This window comes from Lolium rigidum, chromosome 2, assembly GCF_022539505.1.
Source record: "Lolium rigidum isolate FL_2022 chromosome 2, APGP_CSIRO_Lrig_0.1, whole genome shotgun sequence".
NCBI lineage: Eukaryota > Viridiplantae > Streptophyta > Magnoliopsida > Poales > Poaceae > Lolium > Lolium rigidum.
Window position 1 is genome coordinate 73825113 of NC_061509.1, and position 15253 is coordinate 73840365.

At 50.1% G+C, this 15253-nt stretch overlaps 1 protein-coding gene across 1 annotated transcript; it reads right to left on the bottom strand.

The window, feature by feature from the left end:
• Positions 1-830: 830 nt before the first annotated feature.
• Positions 831-3542, bottom strand: LOC124691955 (EIN3-binding F-box protein 1-like). Its single transcript, XM_047225243.1, has 2 exons — positions 3235-3542; positions 831-3087 (listed from the first exon to the last, which is right to left on the bottom strand). The coding sequence occupies exons 1-2, from the start codon at positions 3257-3259 to the stop codon at positions 1142-1144; spliced, it is 1971 nt and encodes a 656-aa protein (XP_047081199.1). The 5' UTR covers positions 3260-3542; the 3' UTR covers positions 831-1141.
• Positions 3543-15253: the final 11711 nt, after the last annotated feature.

Genomic DNA, 15253 nt, shown 5'->3' on the forward strand with positions numbered 1-15253 from the left:
GTTTTTGTAAACACCTAGCATAGCTTTGATATATGCTCCTTTTTTTTGTTGGTTATTACTATACTACATGGCGCACCTCATTACTTGCATGATGGATTAATACATAATGTCTGAAAATGTAATGACCCTTCATCGATATTGCCTTATTTCCGCTACTAGTCATCCAAGCGCACCAGATTTAGAACATACTTGTATTAACAAACATGAAATCTAAGCACATTCGGAAATTTAATCTCATAAGAATCATCACCTCCACATAGAGTATATGACAGAATCTATGCCACTATATTGCGTACAAGACGAAGGCATCCAATCCAAATCACAAAATGGGGTACAAGCCACACAACAAGGTAGAACAAACACATACTTCATTTATTATGATATAAGATTGCAAACATTACAGTCCTCAACAATCTGCCGGTAAAATCAGGAATCTGTCAACAAAAACAACCACAAGGTTGTAATCGCAAGGCTCTAGTATGCGCCTTGCGACGACCAGATTCCCATGAACACCAGGCATTCCAAAGAGGAGCCGCAAGATAAAAGCAACCCTACATGACTCCATACACACACACACTACAGAGAACAGCACACGACACCTCAAGACACTGACAGACCCAAACTCAATAACGATACTGACCAGACAAGTTAACAGACCTCCAGCATCAGCAACCCTGGAGACCAGCATCAGCAACCCTGGAGACCAGCACTGAACCACCAGGCAATGCCAGCAGTCGAGTTGTGCTGCTTCAGAATAGCCATTTGTGCTGGCGCCTGCAACTTCTTAACCATGAAGCAGTGAAAAAATGACACTGGACACTAGAGCAACCTAAAAACCAGTATGGTGGACTATAATGGCAAGGACCGGTGCATGGACGGAGGGGCATGATGCCAGTAATGGCAGCCAGATGCTCAAAAAACAGATCACCTCCTGAGGTGTGATCTGTGAAAAAACGAGCACTTGGCCAAAGGCGCCCTCCAAAAAACGACCGGTCCCTGAACAAAGTTCAGAAAGCCCACCGCGGCTCATGGATGAGCCGAAAAACTGACTATGGTGACGGTTGCGCTACTGTTGCTACGGACATATATCTGCATACGCCGGCGGCTGACCCAGTAGCCGGCAATGAACCATCTTGTCTGACTAAGCGAGAATGTCGCACCACCAGAGCTGCTTCTCCAGCGATGCAATGCTGTGGTCACCGATCATGTTGCAGAACTGGAGATTGAGGCCCTCAAGCTTACCCATGTTGCCCAGGAACGGCACACTCCTCTGAGTGACATTCGTGCAGCCAAACAGCGAGAGGACACGAAGCTGGAACTGCTTTGCGGCTGCCAGGCTTGCGATACCAGAGTCGCTAATCATGCAGTTAGAAAGATCAAGCTCCGCAAGCTCAGCGCAGTTCTCAGAAATGGAGAAGAGGCTTGCATCTGTGATCTTGCTGCAGCCCTCAAGGCTAACTTGCTTAATAGATTTCCCATGTGCCTTCATCAGGGCAGAAACAGCAACATCTGTAATGTTCTTGCAACCACTGAAGTCAACCTTGACCAAACCACTCTCCGAAGATGTAATCAAGGGAAGAAGCCCACTGTCAGTGACCTCACCGAGACCACTCAGATCGACCTGCTCCAGCTGAGGACAAATCATTCCAACCACAGCCAAGCTTGCATCAGTGAAACCCGGGCAATCCTTGATGGTCAAGAAACGGAGCGATTTGCAGACAGGCAGCCGCGCAGGAGCGGCGCAGATATCCTTGACACCGGTGCATTTCACCAAAGAGAGAGCCCTGAACTTCTGGCTGCAGTTGACGAGGCAGGCAAGAACACCGACAAGAGTAACCCTGTTGCACTCCTCAAGCTGCAGGTTCTCCAGCAGCTTGGCTGATTCCGCGAACGCCTTGAGACCAGCATCGGACACATGCTCGCACTTCTTGAGGCAGAGCTGCTTCAGGCTTGAGCAGAACTTGGCAACAGAGACAATGGCGAGATCGGTGACCCCAGGGCAGGAGGTGACACTGATGCACCTCAGATTCTGCAGGCCGTTGGCATTGGCCATCACCCAGAACCCCCTCTCCCCAACAGCAGCAAGGCGAGCAAGCGTGAGATCCGTGACGGCCTTCCCGTAGTACCCAATCACGGCCAGCGAAGCATCAGTGATGTTCAGCCCCTGCAGCCGGATCTTGGCCAGAGTGGCAGACGCCGAGCAGACGAGGCTAGAGATGCCCTGGTCCCCGACGTGCGCGCAGTTCTTGATGCTCAAGGCCTGCAGCCTGGCGCAGCACCGGCCGACCGCCCTGAGGCCGTCGTTGCCGAGCCCGGAGCACGACTCCATGGTGAGGGAGACCAGGTCGGGGCACCCCTGCGCCACGGCGGCGAGGCCCTTGTCCGTGATGAGCGGGCAGGCGGTGATGTCGAGGCGCTCCAGCTTGGGGCACCCGGCGGCGATCTCGGCGAGCCCGGCGTCGGTGACGAGCGGCACGTTCCAGAGGGCGAGGGAGCGGAGGTTTGGGCTGGCGCGGGCGACGGCCAGGAGGCCCTGGTCCGTGACCCCGCGCGCCGGGTGGCTCCCGCGCACGGCCAGCCTCTCCAGCCCGCCCCGGGACCCCGCGACGACGGCCATGGCGGCCAGGCGGATGTCGGTCGCCTCCTTGCCCTCGAGCGCCCGCTCGACGGCGGGATCCGCGGCGGGGGAGGAGGAGGAGTCGTCCTCCATGACGAACTCCTCGTTGAGATCCGGGAGGGGTGGGGCGGTGGTGGTGGCGTGGTGGCCGAGCTCGGAGGCCCGGATGGAGGCGAGGAGCGCGAGCCAGCGGCGAGAGACGCAGGCGGAGTCGGCCCGCTCGCGGCCGCCCGGGAGGCGGCGCAGGACCTCGAAGAGGCACTCGTCCGGCAGCGCGTCCAGGGACGGCTGCGCCGGCTGCCGCGCCTTCTTGCTGGCCCTCACGTACTCCGCCGCCGCTGCCGCGGCGGCGACCGCCGACGCGGCCACTAGGGAGCGCTTCCGCTGCTGCTGGACCTGGACGACGCCGCCGGCGCCGCGGCAGAACATGCCGGAGAGCTCCGCGGGGGCGGAGACGAGGCACCCGCCGTCTGTTTGACCCAAAAGAAAGAAGAACACGTCATCAGGCACGCGCACGCAAAGAAGAGAGCTTTCCTCGCAACAAACCCCAACCGAAAGCAAGAAACTCTCTTGCAAGAAAAACAAGAAGATATAAAATCTTTGGATCGATCGCTTACCTCCATAGGCGCGGAAGGCAGGCATGCCGAATCACCCGAGAACGAGGAGATCCCTTCGAGGAAGAAGAAAATCACAGCCAAGAACAGAGCCGCCGCCGTCGCAGGATCCTCGCCGCCGGAGAGGGCCTTAAGCATTTACAGGCGACCACCACCGAAGAAGAATCGGTAGCCGAACCCTATCGCCGCCGCGACAGGGAAAAAAGGAGCAGGGAGAGGAGGGGAGAAACTCTGCGGAGGACGAACGAAGGGGAAAGCGCGACCTTGGGCCGAGGGTATAGGGGAGGAAGAAGAGGAGAGAGACGGGTGGGAATCGATAGAATAATCGGAGAAAAGAAAGCGGGGTGGGTCGCTCTTGGTGGTCGGAAGGGGCAGGCAGGCAAGTTGCGGTGGATGCACTGAACCTGCGCAGTAGTACACCCTGTGTGCGGTGGAGAGGATTGAGATAGATGGATGGATGGATGGATCGGCACTCGTTCCTGGTACATACGTTGCACATGCAGGCGTCTTCGTCTTCCTCCCGTTTTGGCGTCATGGAGCTGTATTCCGTCTGCCCTACTTTTCGTTTTTCTTTTCTCATTGCGGTTGGAGTGTGGGTTTGATGGGAGATTCCTGTTCCAAGGTGTCGACACGTGGATGGGCCAATAAAACTATTTTAGATATATCATCATAAAAAATATCAAAAGAAAACAAGTTGCTCGCCCGATTGATGCACACAACCTTAAGTTAGAGCTAGGTACTCCACAATAAAAATATCATCTATCGAGGATGTCACGATTAAAATCCACGTGGTGGGCATCAGCAACCCAGTTGACCTCCTACAGTAGCGGTTACCCATTGGCAAGGGTGGAGAAAAAAAACTTTTACCGTTGCTAAAGTTTGACACAGCCATGGGAGGGGGGGGGGGGGCAACGACAAGGTTCTCCTTTGTTCCCTCACTATGGTGCCTGGTCGACGCCATGACAGCGGCACACAATGGTGCTCGTGGTATCACTCATGCCCTTTGGAAGGTTGTCCGCGCGGGTGTTCTTCTTCATCTCGAGCTTGAGGGCGGGTCGATAAGGTGTGATATGGAGCTTTCCACCGAGTCTGATATGCATGTAGTGGCCTCTAAGATTCTGGCTCTAAAACGGCGGAGACGAGTGGTCTAGTAGAAGCGGGAAAACTTGAACCACAAGAAGGTGTTGCCATTCGTGGACCGGCTTTGAAACACATGTACACACTGTGACTATCATTAGAGGCATTCGGACTAGTTCCATGGTTTGCATGTCAACTTTGTTTTCAAGATTCTCTCCAATGCCACCAAACAAACTACATTATATTGAACCTTCACAAGCTAAAATAACTCATAGATTTTGACAAGTTGCATAAGTTGTCTACACCACTAGCTAAAATCTAAGATTGTTCAGTGTGATGCGACCGTGGACACTACACTTTCATGGTAGGGGACGTCATGATGATGTATACGACGCCGCAGAGAATAAAGTCTCGTGACTATATTAGCGCCTTGGTGGGGCTAGATGTTGCACACATCTAACAGACTTCGACATTTCACTTTTATGTGCACCCGTAGGTGGTGATTACCGTAATAAAGTCTTTTAAATAAATATGTTATGTCGATTTTAATTTGTTGTTATGTTTATAAGGGCATGTATGATGGTCTTATATATCTCAGCAGTGCAATCTATAGGATAATGTTGAGTTGAAGCATAGAAAAAAGATAATCTCTAACAAGAAAGATAAATCATTATTCTCTATTGTACGAGATGTCTTATCTAGACACATGTTTTCTAGTTTATTTCAATCATGTCATCATTTAAGGAGTATGTGAAAAATAAGTGTTGGAAACATCACTAAAGGATAATCTATTGTATAACACATTTTATCAGTTCTGATCACATGTAATTTTCTAAGGTGAGACTATCTCATCAACTATTGTACATGCACTAAATTTTGTGATCCAACTAGAAACATTTATGATACCTACAACCACCTAGAGTTTCTCTTGTCATAATTTTGTTTATTTTCCATGTGAACTTTTTATTAGGAGAGTTGTCTCTCTTGCTTTGTTGTTGATCTTTTGTAGTCTTCTATAGCACGCGTGTATTGTGCTTATGGAGGGTGTTGGATTCACCAATGTAATGGTTCAAACTCTCTTTTAATCAATTCTTTTGCCTCGTTTTAAAAATAATAATTTTAATTTAATATTATGTTCATCTAATAAAAGTTATATTAGATTTTTCTACATATAGATGTATCTAGATGATATATCTATCATCAATGGGAAGGACCCAATCGCCTGCCTCTTTCTTGGTCCACCCCCCCTGGTGGGTACTTTATAGCTCACAACACGAGATAGGCAGATATGTGACATAGTCTCATTGCTTTCATTGACAACAAGCTCGGGGTAGAGAGAAGAAGAATCAAGACAAAAAAAATTGGCAAGAAAAATAGCAAAGAGAAGGCACAAAACTTTACTCTTGATGCTAAACCAGAGGCCCAAGTGAGTTAAATTCCACAATCTTCAATAACGATTTGCTTATTTTTCCACTGTGAAAGCTTCTCTCAATCCCTTCGTAGTCATTTCTTTTCTGGGCAGATACTTACCTGGTTGGCCATACACCCAAATTTAGATAAAATTAAAATATATTTTATGTGATAAAGAGAGTATATTATTTCGGGGAAAAGGGGCTTACTTTCAGAATCCACTAAAGCTAAGATTAAAAAAAAAAATAGAGACTACAGATAAGACTAATCGTCCAATAAACGTGGAGGAGGCCACTGAAAACGGACGCCACAATTCGCAAAAGAAAAGACACTTTCTTCACGTAGAGGCGACTGACTCCATCCTCCCGAATAAACAAGAGTACAGTCCAGCACGGGGAGAAGGATTCGTTCCCATTTCTTTTCTCCTCTCGTTCAGGCATCTCCAGCGGCGCGATACATTTTAGCGTCTGCACGCGTCCGTTTGCGTCGGTCCTTTTGGTCGAAAACGACCGCGCGTCCGTTTACGTCGGGGGTGGCTCCAGCAGCACGACGCATTTTTTTTATAGGACGAGTCATTTTTTTGAACTGAAACATAATTTACAAAAACTGAAACATAACTTACATACTTGAAAACATTAAAAAAAAAAACCTAAAACGCCTACTGCTGCGCATCGTCGCCGTGCTGCTCCTCGTCGCTGTCGAGCAAGATGATCTCCGGTACGTCCCACGGCCGCAGCCATCCGGGGAGCGTACGCCGGGCGCGATCGCGGTGCTCGAGGTTGAGGAGGCTGCGGCCGAGGCGGCGGTGGAGGCGCCCGGTGGCTGCGGGCCGTGGCGGCGGATGAGGAGCCCAGCCATAAGGCCGTGGCGGCGGTGGGAGAGGCGCCTAGCCATAAGGCCGTGGCGGCGGCGGGGAGGCGCCCAAGGCCGTGGCGGCGGTGGAGGAGGCGCCGCCGAGTCCGGGAGCGCCCGTCGAAGGGCTTCATCGGCGGACGAGCCGGGCGGCATGACGGCGGTGGCGTAGCGGGGCAACGGCGGCCGCACCGGCGCGTCGTACTCGGAGACGAGGAGGCCGAGCTTGGCCATCTCGTCGTCCGTCATGTTGTCGGGGAACTCGAAGTTCCGGCCCTCCGCCATGGCCTGCTGCCATTCGTGGAAGACGAGGCCGACGTAGTCCTCGCTGTCGTCCTTCACCTCCTCGCTATGGTACGCGAGCGCCTCGATGTAGTCGTCGTAGACGGCGTAGGCTTCGTCGTCGTCGTCCTCGTCCTCGCGGTCGTTGTGCTGCGGCTGCTCACGTCGCGTCGGCGCCTGCTGACGACGCGTCGGCGCCTGCTGACGACGAGCCGGCGGTGCAGGGCCGAAGGGATAATCCCCGTCGCCCATGAAGCCAGCCCTTCGTCCGTTGTCCGTCTCCGTGGACAGGTATGTACGCCAACTCTCCGAGTCGATGGCGTACGCCGGATCGGCGCGAGGTCCGCCGGCGGATATCGCCTCCTGCGCCGGATCTCCTTGGTCCGCTCGGGCTCGCGCGCGAGTACCGGAGGGATGGGCACCCGGCGGCCGCCGCCGCCGGCAGCCGCACACCGGACCGGGCGTCGCACGGCACCCATTTGCCGTGCATGAGCCTCCCCACCGTGACGGGGAGCGCCACCTTCTTGCTGCCGCCGCCGGAGGCCTCGAAGTCGTTCTTCTTCCCCATGGCGCGGCGGCGGTTGTGGTGCGAGTGGAGCCGTGGGCGAAGGAGCAACGCGGCCGCCGGACTTTTAAGGGCGGCCGCGCACGGGATACGATGCCATTGAAGACGGTGCGAAGCCCGGCCGCCGCCCGCCGGTGCACGCGCGGAACAGAAGCTGCGGCATTCATGGCGAAGGCAGCGGCGCGGACGCAGAGGCGCCGACCGCGGAGCGATGGCCGCGGAAGCGATGCCCTCCATGCAGGCTCGCTGCCAGGCGGGCCCGGTGGAGACCGCAGCGGACACTTTGCGCGTCCGCGCAGCATCCGCCGAGACGCAAACCTGGCGTATATTTGGACCAGGTTTGCGTCTCCACGGACGGCCCGGTCACTTTGCGTCGTGCCGCTGGAGAGGGTGCCAGACGCATTTACGATCAAAGCGGACGCAAACCGCTGGAGATGCCCTCATGCACCTGGGTGTGCAGAGAAGCTGGATGCCAGCAGCGCCAGCACGGCCCGCCCCCACCTACCGTGAGAATTCTACAGGAGAACCTTGTGTGACGAAGAAATTGCATGTGCCACCTCATTTCCTGGAGAAAGCGCATTCTGCCTCCACATCGCTACAGGCTCGCACATCGCTTATCCTGCAATGAAAGCGATTAGCGAGATAAACTAAGCACGAGGCGTTGAGCAACTTGGTCATTAGAGAAAACCAACTTGGGCCCAGTTCTTTTCAGCTACAGCTTGTGCATAAGCCGATGTAGTTTGAGCTGTCCAGATAAACAGCAGTGAGAATAAGCCAATGTGAAACTGCACTCCAGTTCTTTTCAGCTTCTAGTGTTCCAGTTTATTGTTTGAATTGTATGATGAAAAGGCTAACATACCCCTCGAATAATTTTGTGTTTCGACTACCTAATATTTTGTGCTGATTGTATGCTTATGTGTAACTCTACTGCATTTGAAATACCACCGCATTTGACGAAAAACATTGAACAATGGACAGGTTCTATCACTGTAACAAACAATTAAATGCAGATAATCTTGTACGGCTGTCAATATGAGAGTTCGGCTCCAATATGAGAGTTCGGCTCCAGCAGCAAAAGGCTAGAGAGGTGGCGGTGGCTGGAGAGCTCCGGCCGGCCGCAGCCAGCGATGGGAGCAGGGAGCAGCAGATGGATCTTGCCGGCGAGCTGGAGCTCCGGTCGATCCGGGGTGACGAGGTAGGAGGGCGCCGCGGTTATCCCTCCGCCATGGAATTGAACCGGGGTAAGCAGGGGAGCGGTTAAGCGGCAAGGGGTGGCGGCGGAGACTGCCGGAGTTGCCCCTGCCGCCGCCGCCGGCGGGCGGTGTGGGAGGAGAGGAACCCTAGCGGTTCTTTTCGCGAGAGAGGAGAGCTGAGGGTGTCGGTCGTGTCTTTAGTTTTTTTTTTAGCTGGGTCGTGTCTTTTATTCGATGGAAAACGTTTCGGCAGCGTGGTGGCATGTCAACGTAAATAGGATGAAAACTAGGGGTATCCTCATGTACCGGTTCGGTTGGGCTCGGGAAGCTGCGGGAAGCTGGGGGTACCCAGCTTCTCCCCACTGTGAAGGATTTGTGAAAAACGGCTGCCCCAAAAAACGGCTTAAAATTGAGTTCTTTTGGGCTTAGGCTTATTTGCACCTCTAAGCTGTTCAAAAGCTTCAAAAGAACTGGGCCTTGGTCGTTCGCGAGATAAACAATCTGCACGAGCACCAAGTGGAGCCTTGATAAGCATGAGTACTGGCAAGTCTCCATACTATATCAGCAAGACGACAAGGAGAGCGATTCTTTGCCGGCTGAATCTGATCCGGCTGCTAAGCTTTCAAGTCTAGACTACTTCAGCCATCTTCATCTTTGATTCGTAGGATTCTAAAAACGGAGAGAGGAAAAATCGCAAGAGATTTCAAACCAATCATCCAACAGGGGGGTTTTGTGGGTATTAAAGTTTTTTTTTTGAATCAAAAGCATTATATAAATAAGACAAGTAAGCCGCCTCATTAAAAACCTTCCAGTCCCCTTCGGTACCCTGGTAAGGAAAAGAGTACGTAAGAAACTTGCTGTCTGAGTTACATGATCGTTACATCATTTGCCAGCACACTAAAAATAAAATCAGGGGGGTCATCGAGCCAAACAATAGACTCTGATCCCTCTGCTGATCTAGCTAAAGTATGTGCTGCCATGTTGGCTTCTCTAGGACAATGAGAAAACACCACCTCTACAAAGCTATGACAAAGCATCGAACACTCCTCATAAATTGCTGCAGTTGGGCCAAAAGAATTCCCGCCTTGATTCATAACCTCGATCACATCCATGCAGTCAGAATTCACCTCAATCCTGTTGCAGCCTATCTGACCAGCAAGAATTAAGCCATCCCGAAGAGCTCTAGCTTCGGCAGAGGATGGATCAGATATAAAGGGTATGCCACAACAGCTCGCCGCCAGAAAGCCCCCATTATCGTCGCGAAGGATTGCTCCAGTACTTCCGGTTCCAATTTCAGCATTAAACCCTGCATCAACGTTTAGTTTCACAAAGTTTTCCCTTGGCTTTTCCCACCCATGTCTGTCAATTCCTGTCTTCCTCTTCTTTGCTCTAGAGAAATTCAGGGTGAGTGTAGATATTGACTGTGCAGTACGAGCCGGAGATTGAGCAGCTTCACCGTGGGTGGCTTTTCTCCTCTCCCACCAAATATACCAAACCGCTACTGCTATCAAGTCATTCCGATCCACTTCCGGAGTCATCGGAGCCGCAGCCAGCTTATCCCGGAGCAAAGCTTCCAAAACTGCTCCGCCATTTGGTTCAGCAGAGGTCACATGCAATATCAAGTCTCTCATACCGAGAAGGCTCCAAATTTCCAACACCCGCGGGCAGCAGAAAAAAGCATGGCGAATACTCTCACAGTCAGTTTGGCAGAGTGAGCATTGCGAGCTCGTGATCATATGCCTATTGGCTAACACCCCATTACAGGGAATAACCCCCAGGAGAGATCTCCATAAGTGAATTTTCACCTTGGCTGGAACATTCAGAGCCCATATTGTTTTCCAAACAGGCAGGTTTGAAGATGTACCATAGCCTGATGTTCGTCTTAATTTGACGCCGTGTTGATGATCCCACTCTGCATGGTAGCATGAACGAACTAAGAATATACCCGTCTTTGTAAAGTGCCAAGAAACAAAGTCCTGCATAAGCCCACTCGCTAGAGGAATGTTCAGAATCCGCTGTACATCAACAGGCCAAAAAATGTCGTTTAAAATTTCTTCATCCCACTTCTCAGTTTCAGGATCTATCAAATCAGAAACTCTAGACAGAACAATATTGCCTCTTCTGGTAGTGATCATACGATTTGGAATTCCAGGAACCCACGGATCCGTCCAAATATTTATTTTAGAACCATCCCCAACACGCCACATATGTCCTCTTTTGAAAGTGTTAATACTAGCCCAAATGCTTTGCCATGTATAAGAACTCCCTTTTTTCAACTGGCAATTCAGAATGTCCCCGGATGGATAATATTTCGCTCTCAGAACTGTAGCACAAAGAGACTCTGGTACAGAGATCAATCTCCAAACCTGCTTTGCCAACATAGACAGGTTAAAACAGTGAAGATCACGGAAACCCATACCTCCCTGTTTCTTCGGCACACACATTTTCCACCAAGCAAACCAGTGCATATGTTTTTGCTGATCATCATCTCCCCACCAGAATTGGGATATTACAGTTATTATCCCTTTAATAATCTGTTTGAGTAGTTTAAAAACAGACATCGCATATGCAGGTATGGCCTGAATAACGGCTTTAATGAGCGCCTCTTTCCCGCCAAAAGACATATTCTTCTCCTTCCATCCACTAAGGATTTTGCAGATTCTATCAATCAGGTGCTGGAAACAATCCGACCTATCCACCCCTACCAACGGAGGAAGACCTAAATACTTATCAGTAATCACTTCTGTTAAGATATTCAGTATACTGCAAACTTCAGCTTTCATCTCAGTCTCAGTACAAGGGCTTAAGAAAATACTTGATTTCGCCTCACTCACCAATAGACCCGAAGCCGCACAGTAATCATTCAAAACATTACGGAGACAAGTAGCATTGGCATGATCAGCCCTCATGAGTATAAGTGAATCATCCGCAAAGAGGAGATGCGACACTGCAGGTGCGTTTCTACAAACCTTGACTCCGATTAAATTCCCCTCATTCTCCTCAAATTTGAGCAGGCTAGATAGTCCTTCCGCACAGAGAAGAAACAGGTAAGGTGAAAGAGGATCCCCTTGACGGAGTCCCCTTGACGGATAGATGTAATCAGACAAATCATTGTTCAGACGAACCTGGTACCTTACTGATGCAACGCACGCCATAATGAGCTCAACCCAAGTAGGATCAAACCCTAGACGCATCAGAATTCTCCTCAGAAAAGACCACTCTACTCTATCATATGCTTTGTGCATGTCCAACTTCACAGCACAAATACCAAACTTACCCAGCTTCTTATTTTTGATAGTATGGTAGCTCTCATACGCCACCAGTACATTGTCAGTTATGAGTCTGCCCGGGACAAAGGCACTCTGCGTGGTAGAAATAATCTCTGGTAAAATATATTTGAGTCTATGAGCAAGCAGTTTAGCAATCACCTTGTACACCACATTACATAGGCTAATAGGCCTGAATTGTGTTATCAGATCCGGGTTTTCCACCTTCGGAATGAGCACCACCGTGGTATTATTCCAGCCTTCTGGTATAACCCTGGAATTCACTGCTTGTAGAACCTCGTCAGTAAGGTTCTCTCCAATAATATGCCAAAAATGTTTATAGAAAACAGCATGAAGCCCGTCAGGACCTGGGGCTTTTAGATCACCAATATTAAACAAAGCCTTTTTCACCTCATCTCTCGAATAAGGTGCGAGCAGTTTTTCATTCATCTCAGGAGTAACAGAGGGAAGGACTTTGTTTAAAACATTAGGATCAGGATCATGTACCTCCGCAATGAACAAAGTCTGGAAATAATCTCTAGCTATACCCATAACTTGATCATGATCTTCAATAATGTCTCCAGCTTCATTCTTCAAATATTTAATAAAGTTCCGTTTACGACGCCCTGTTGCAAAACGGTGAAAAAATGCCGTATTTTGGTCTCCATGCTTGAGCCAATTAACCCTTCCACGCTGGACCCAATACAGTTCTTCTTGTTCCAATAGATTTTCCATCTTGAGTTGTATATCTCTCTGTTTAGAAATTGCCTCATCCGACAGAGGACCAGACATAACTTGGTTCAAATCCGCTTGAAGCTCTCGCAGCCTTTTCCTTGGTCCTTTTAATACATGTTTGTCCCAACTATGGAGCGCCTCATGCACCTCTGCCGTGTGATCACTAAGGGAGGCCTCTGCATGGATCAGTTTGGCTCTGTCCCATGCCGTTTGAATGATAGATTCAACCGAATTCTCGCACAACCAACGAGCCTCAAACCGGAGGGGTGATACCGCATGCTGCACCTGAATCCCATTTAGCCGTTCAGTGTCAACAAGGATAGGCCGATGATCTGATTTACCAAAATCCTCATTAACCACTCCTACATTAGGGAACATATCTGTCCATCTAGAATTACAAACCGCTCTGTCCAACCTTTCCCTGATCTTCCCTCTTCTCCAGGTGAAAATATCCCCCTCAAAGCCCATATCTTCCAACTCACATTCATTAAGAACATCTCTGAATGCCTGCATACATCGGAGTGGTCTAGAAGAACCTCCTTCTTTTTCATTTGAATAAAGAATTTCATTAAAATCTCCCACCATAATCCAGGGAAGATCAAGCTTTGCATGAAGGGATCGGATATAATCCCAAGACAAATGCTTTCTATCGCTGCTAGGTTCACCATAAAAGCCAGTGAAGCGCCATCCCGCCTCACCATTTTCATTAATACGGATGTCAATAAAATTCTGCTCCACCTCCTTAGACGTTACAGTAATATCATTATTCCAGAACAAGACTAAGCCTCCACTTCTACCATCACTCTCAGCCACCAACATCTCATCAAACAGTAATCTCCGCTTCAAAGATTCCGCCTTAACTTTACACAAATGTGCCTCAGACAGAAAAAGCACATCTGGTTTTATTCGCGCCTAGATAACCAGGAGCGCACGAACTGCCGAAGACTTACGCATTCCCCGACAGTTCCAACATAGGAGTTTCATTGCGACCGGACAGACCCCTTGCTGGAGTCTGCCGATCCTACAGAGTTGTTTGAAGAAGTCCCATCCTTCTTTGATCTCTTCTTTCTGTCCTTGTCAGCAATTACACCCACAGTCGGAGGAGGTACAGGTACAATATCCATAGCCGTTGCATGCGGGTGACCTATCACATTGCCGACCGGAGGGTGCGTAAGATTATCTTTCTCTAGGTTGAATTCAAGTCCCCTCTTCTCCCCAGAGATATTGTTATCACTAGCAGGTAGATCAGTATTGTTGTCTTTCACAGGACTTGTAGCAGTATCTTGTAATTCAGATCCACCACCATCATCAGTAGTGTTCATAGCGTTAAACCTCCAACTTATATTCGCATCGCGACCATACATGCCCCTCCCTCTACCAGATGAATCACGTCCACGGCTACTCCCAAAACCTCTGCCACCCGCCATAAACCTTCCTTTCCAAGTGTCAAAGTCTGCTTTGATAAAATCCCCCCACTTTAGCTTCGATTCCTCATATTCCCCCGTGCCGCACTCTGTGTGGATATGACCCAGGAGGCCACAAAACCCACAAAACCTGGGTATCTTTTCATATTTCACTGCATAGAACTCCCGTTGTTTCTCCCGAGAAATAGTTACCACTCGAGCTAGAGGTAGGCGAACATCTAGACGAACCCTAACACGGACAAAGTTCCCAATCCCTTGCACATTAAGTTCGACAGAGATGCACTTGCCAACCTTCTTCTCCACCAAGTTCTTGATAAGAGATTCCCTTCTGTATCCTATTGGGAGTTTGTGAATTTGGATCCACACATTGATAAAATTCAGATCAACTGATTCCGTTGGAGCCAAACCATCATATGCCTCAATCGATACGGTGTTCTGTCGAAACAGCCACGGACCCCCTTGTTCAACCTTAAGCCAATCACCTAGACAAGAGCATTGCACTGAAAATAACTTGTCTTCCAAAGGAGTGAATATGATCTCTTGGGCCAGACTCCAAGCCACACGCATGTGCTGTTCAAAGGTCTGGGGGCTAAAACTATTTGCCGTGTGAATTCTGGCTAAGGCTGTCCACTTCATACCTTGTTTCGGAACATCTTCCTCGTCCTCAAACACGAGATCATCAATCTCGTCCTCGTCTATCCCGAGCCGCATCAGCATGTCATCCAGGTTGTTGTCCATCTTCTTCGATCCCGACCCGCTGGCCGAGTCCGCAGCACTTGCCTGAGGAGACGCCATGTTCCTCCGCCAAGATCCCAACGGCCCCCAGAAGATCGCGCCAAGGTTGATGGAAGGAGGGAAGACTTCCCGCCGGCGGAAACCGACGTAGAAGGCGGAAACCCTAGTCGCCAGGCAATCGCCTGTCTCCTAGGTCAAAAGCCCGAACCGTGTAGGATAACGTTGCATAGAAAACAAAAATTTTCCTACCGCAAACACGCAATCCAAGCCAAGATGCAATCTAGAAGACGGTAGCAACGAGGGGGTATCGAGTCTCACCCTTGAAGAGATTCCAAAGCCTACAAGATGAGGCTCTTGTTGCTGCGGTAGACGTTCACTTGCCGCTTGCAAAAGCGCGTAGAAGATCTTGATCACGATCGGTTCCGCGCCACGAACGGCGAGCACCTCCGTACTCGGTCACACGTTCGGTTGTTGATGAAGACG

Excerpts from the sequence above, each read along its gene's own strand:
- LOC124691955 (XM_047225243.1), bottom strand. The coding sequence starts at position 3,259 with ATGCCTGCCTTCCGCGCCTATGGAG. Across the intron at positions 3,088-3,234 it reads TGCCTTCCGCGCCTATGGAG|ACGGCGGGTGCCTCGTCTCC; the intron begins GTAAGCGATCGA and ends TGGGTCAAACAG.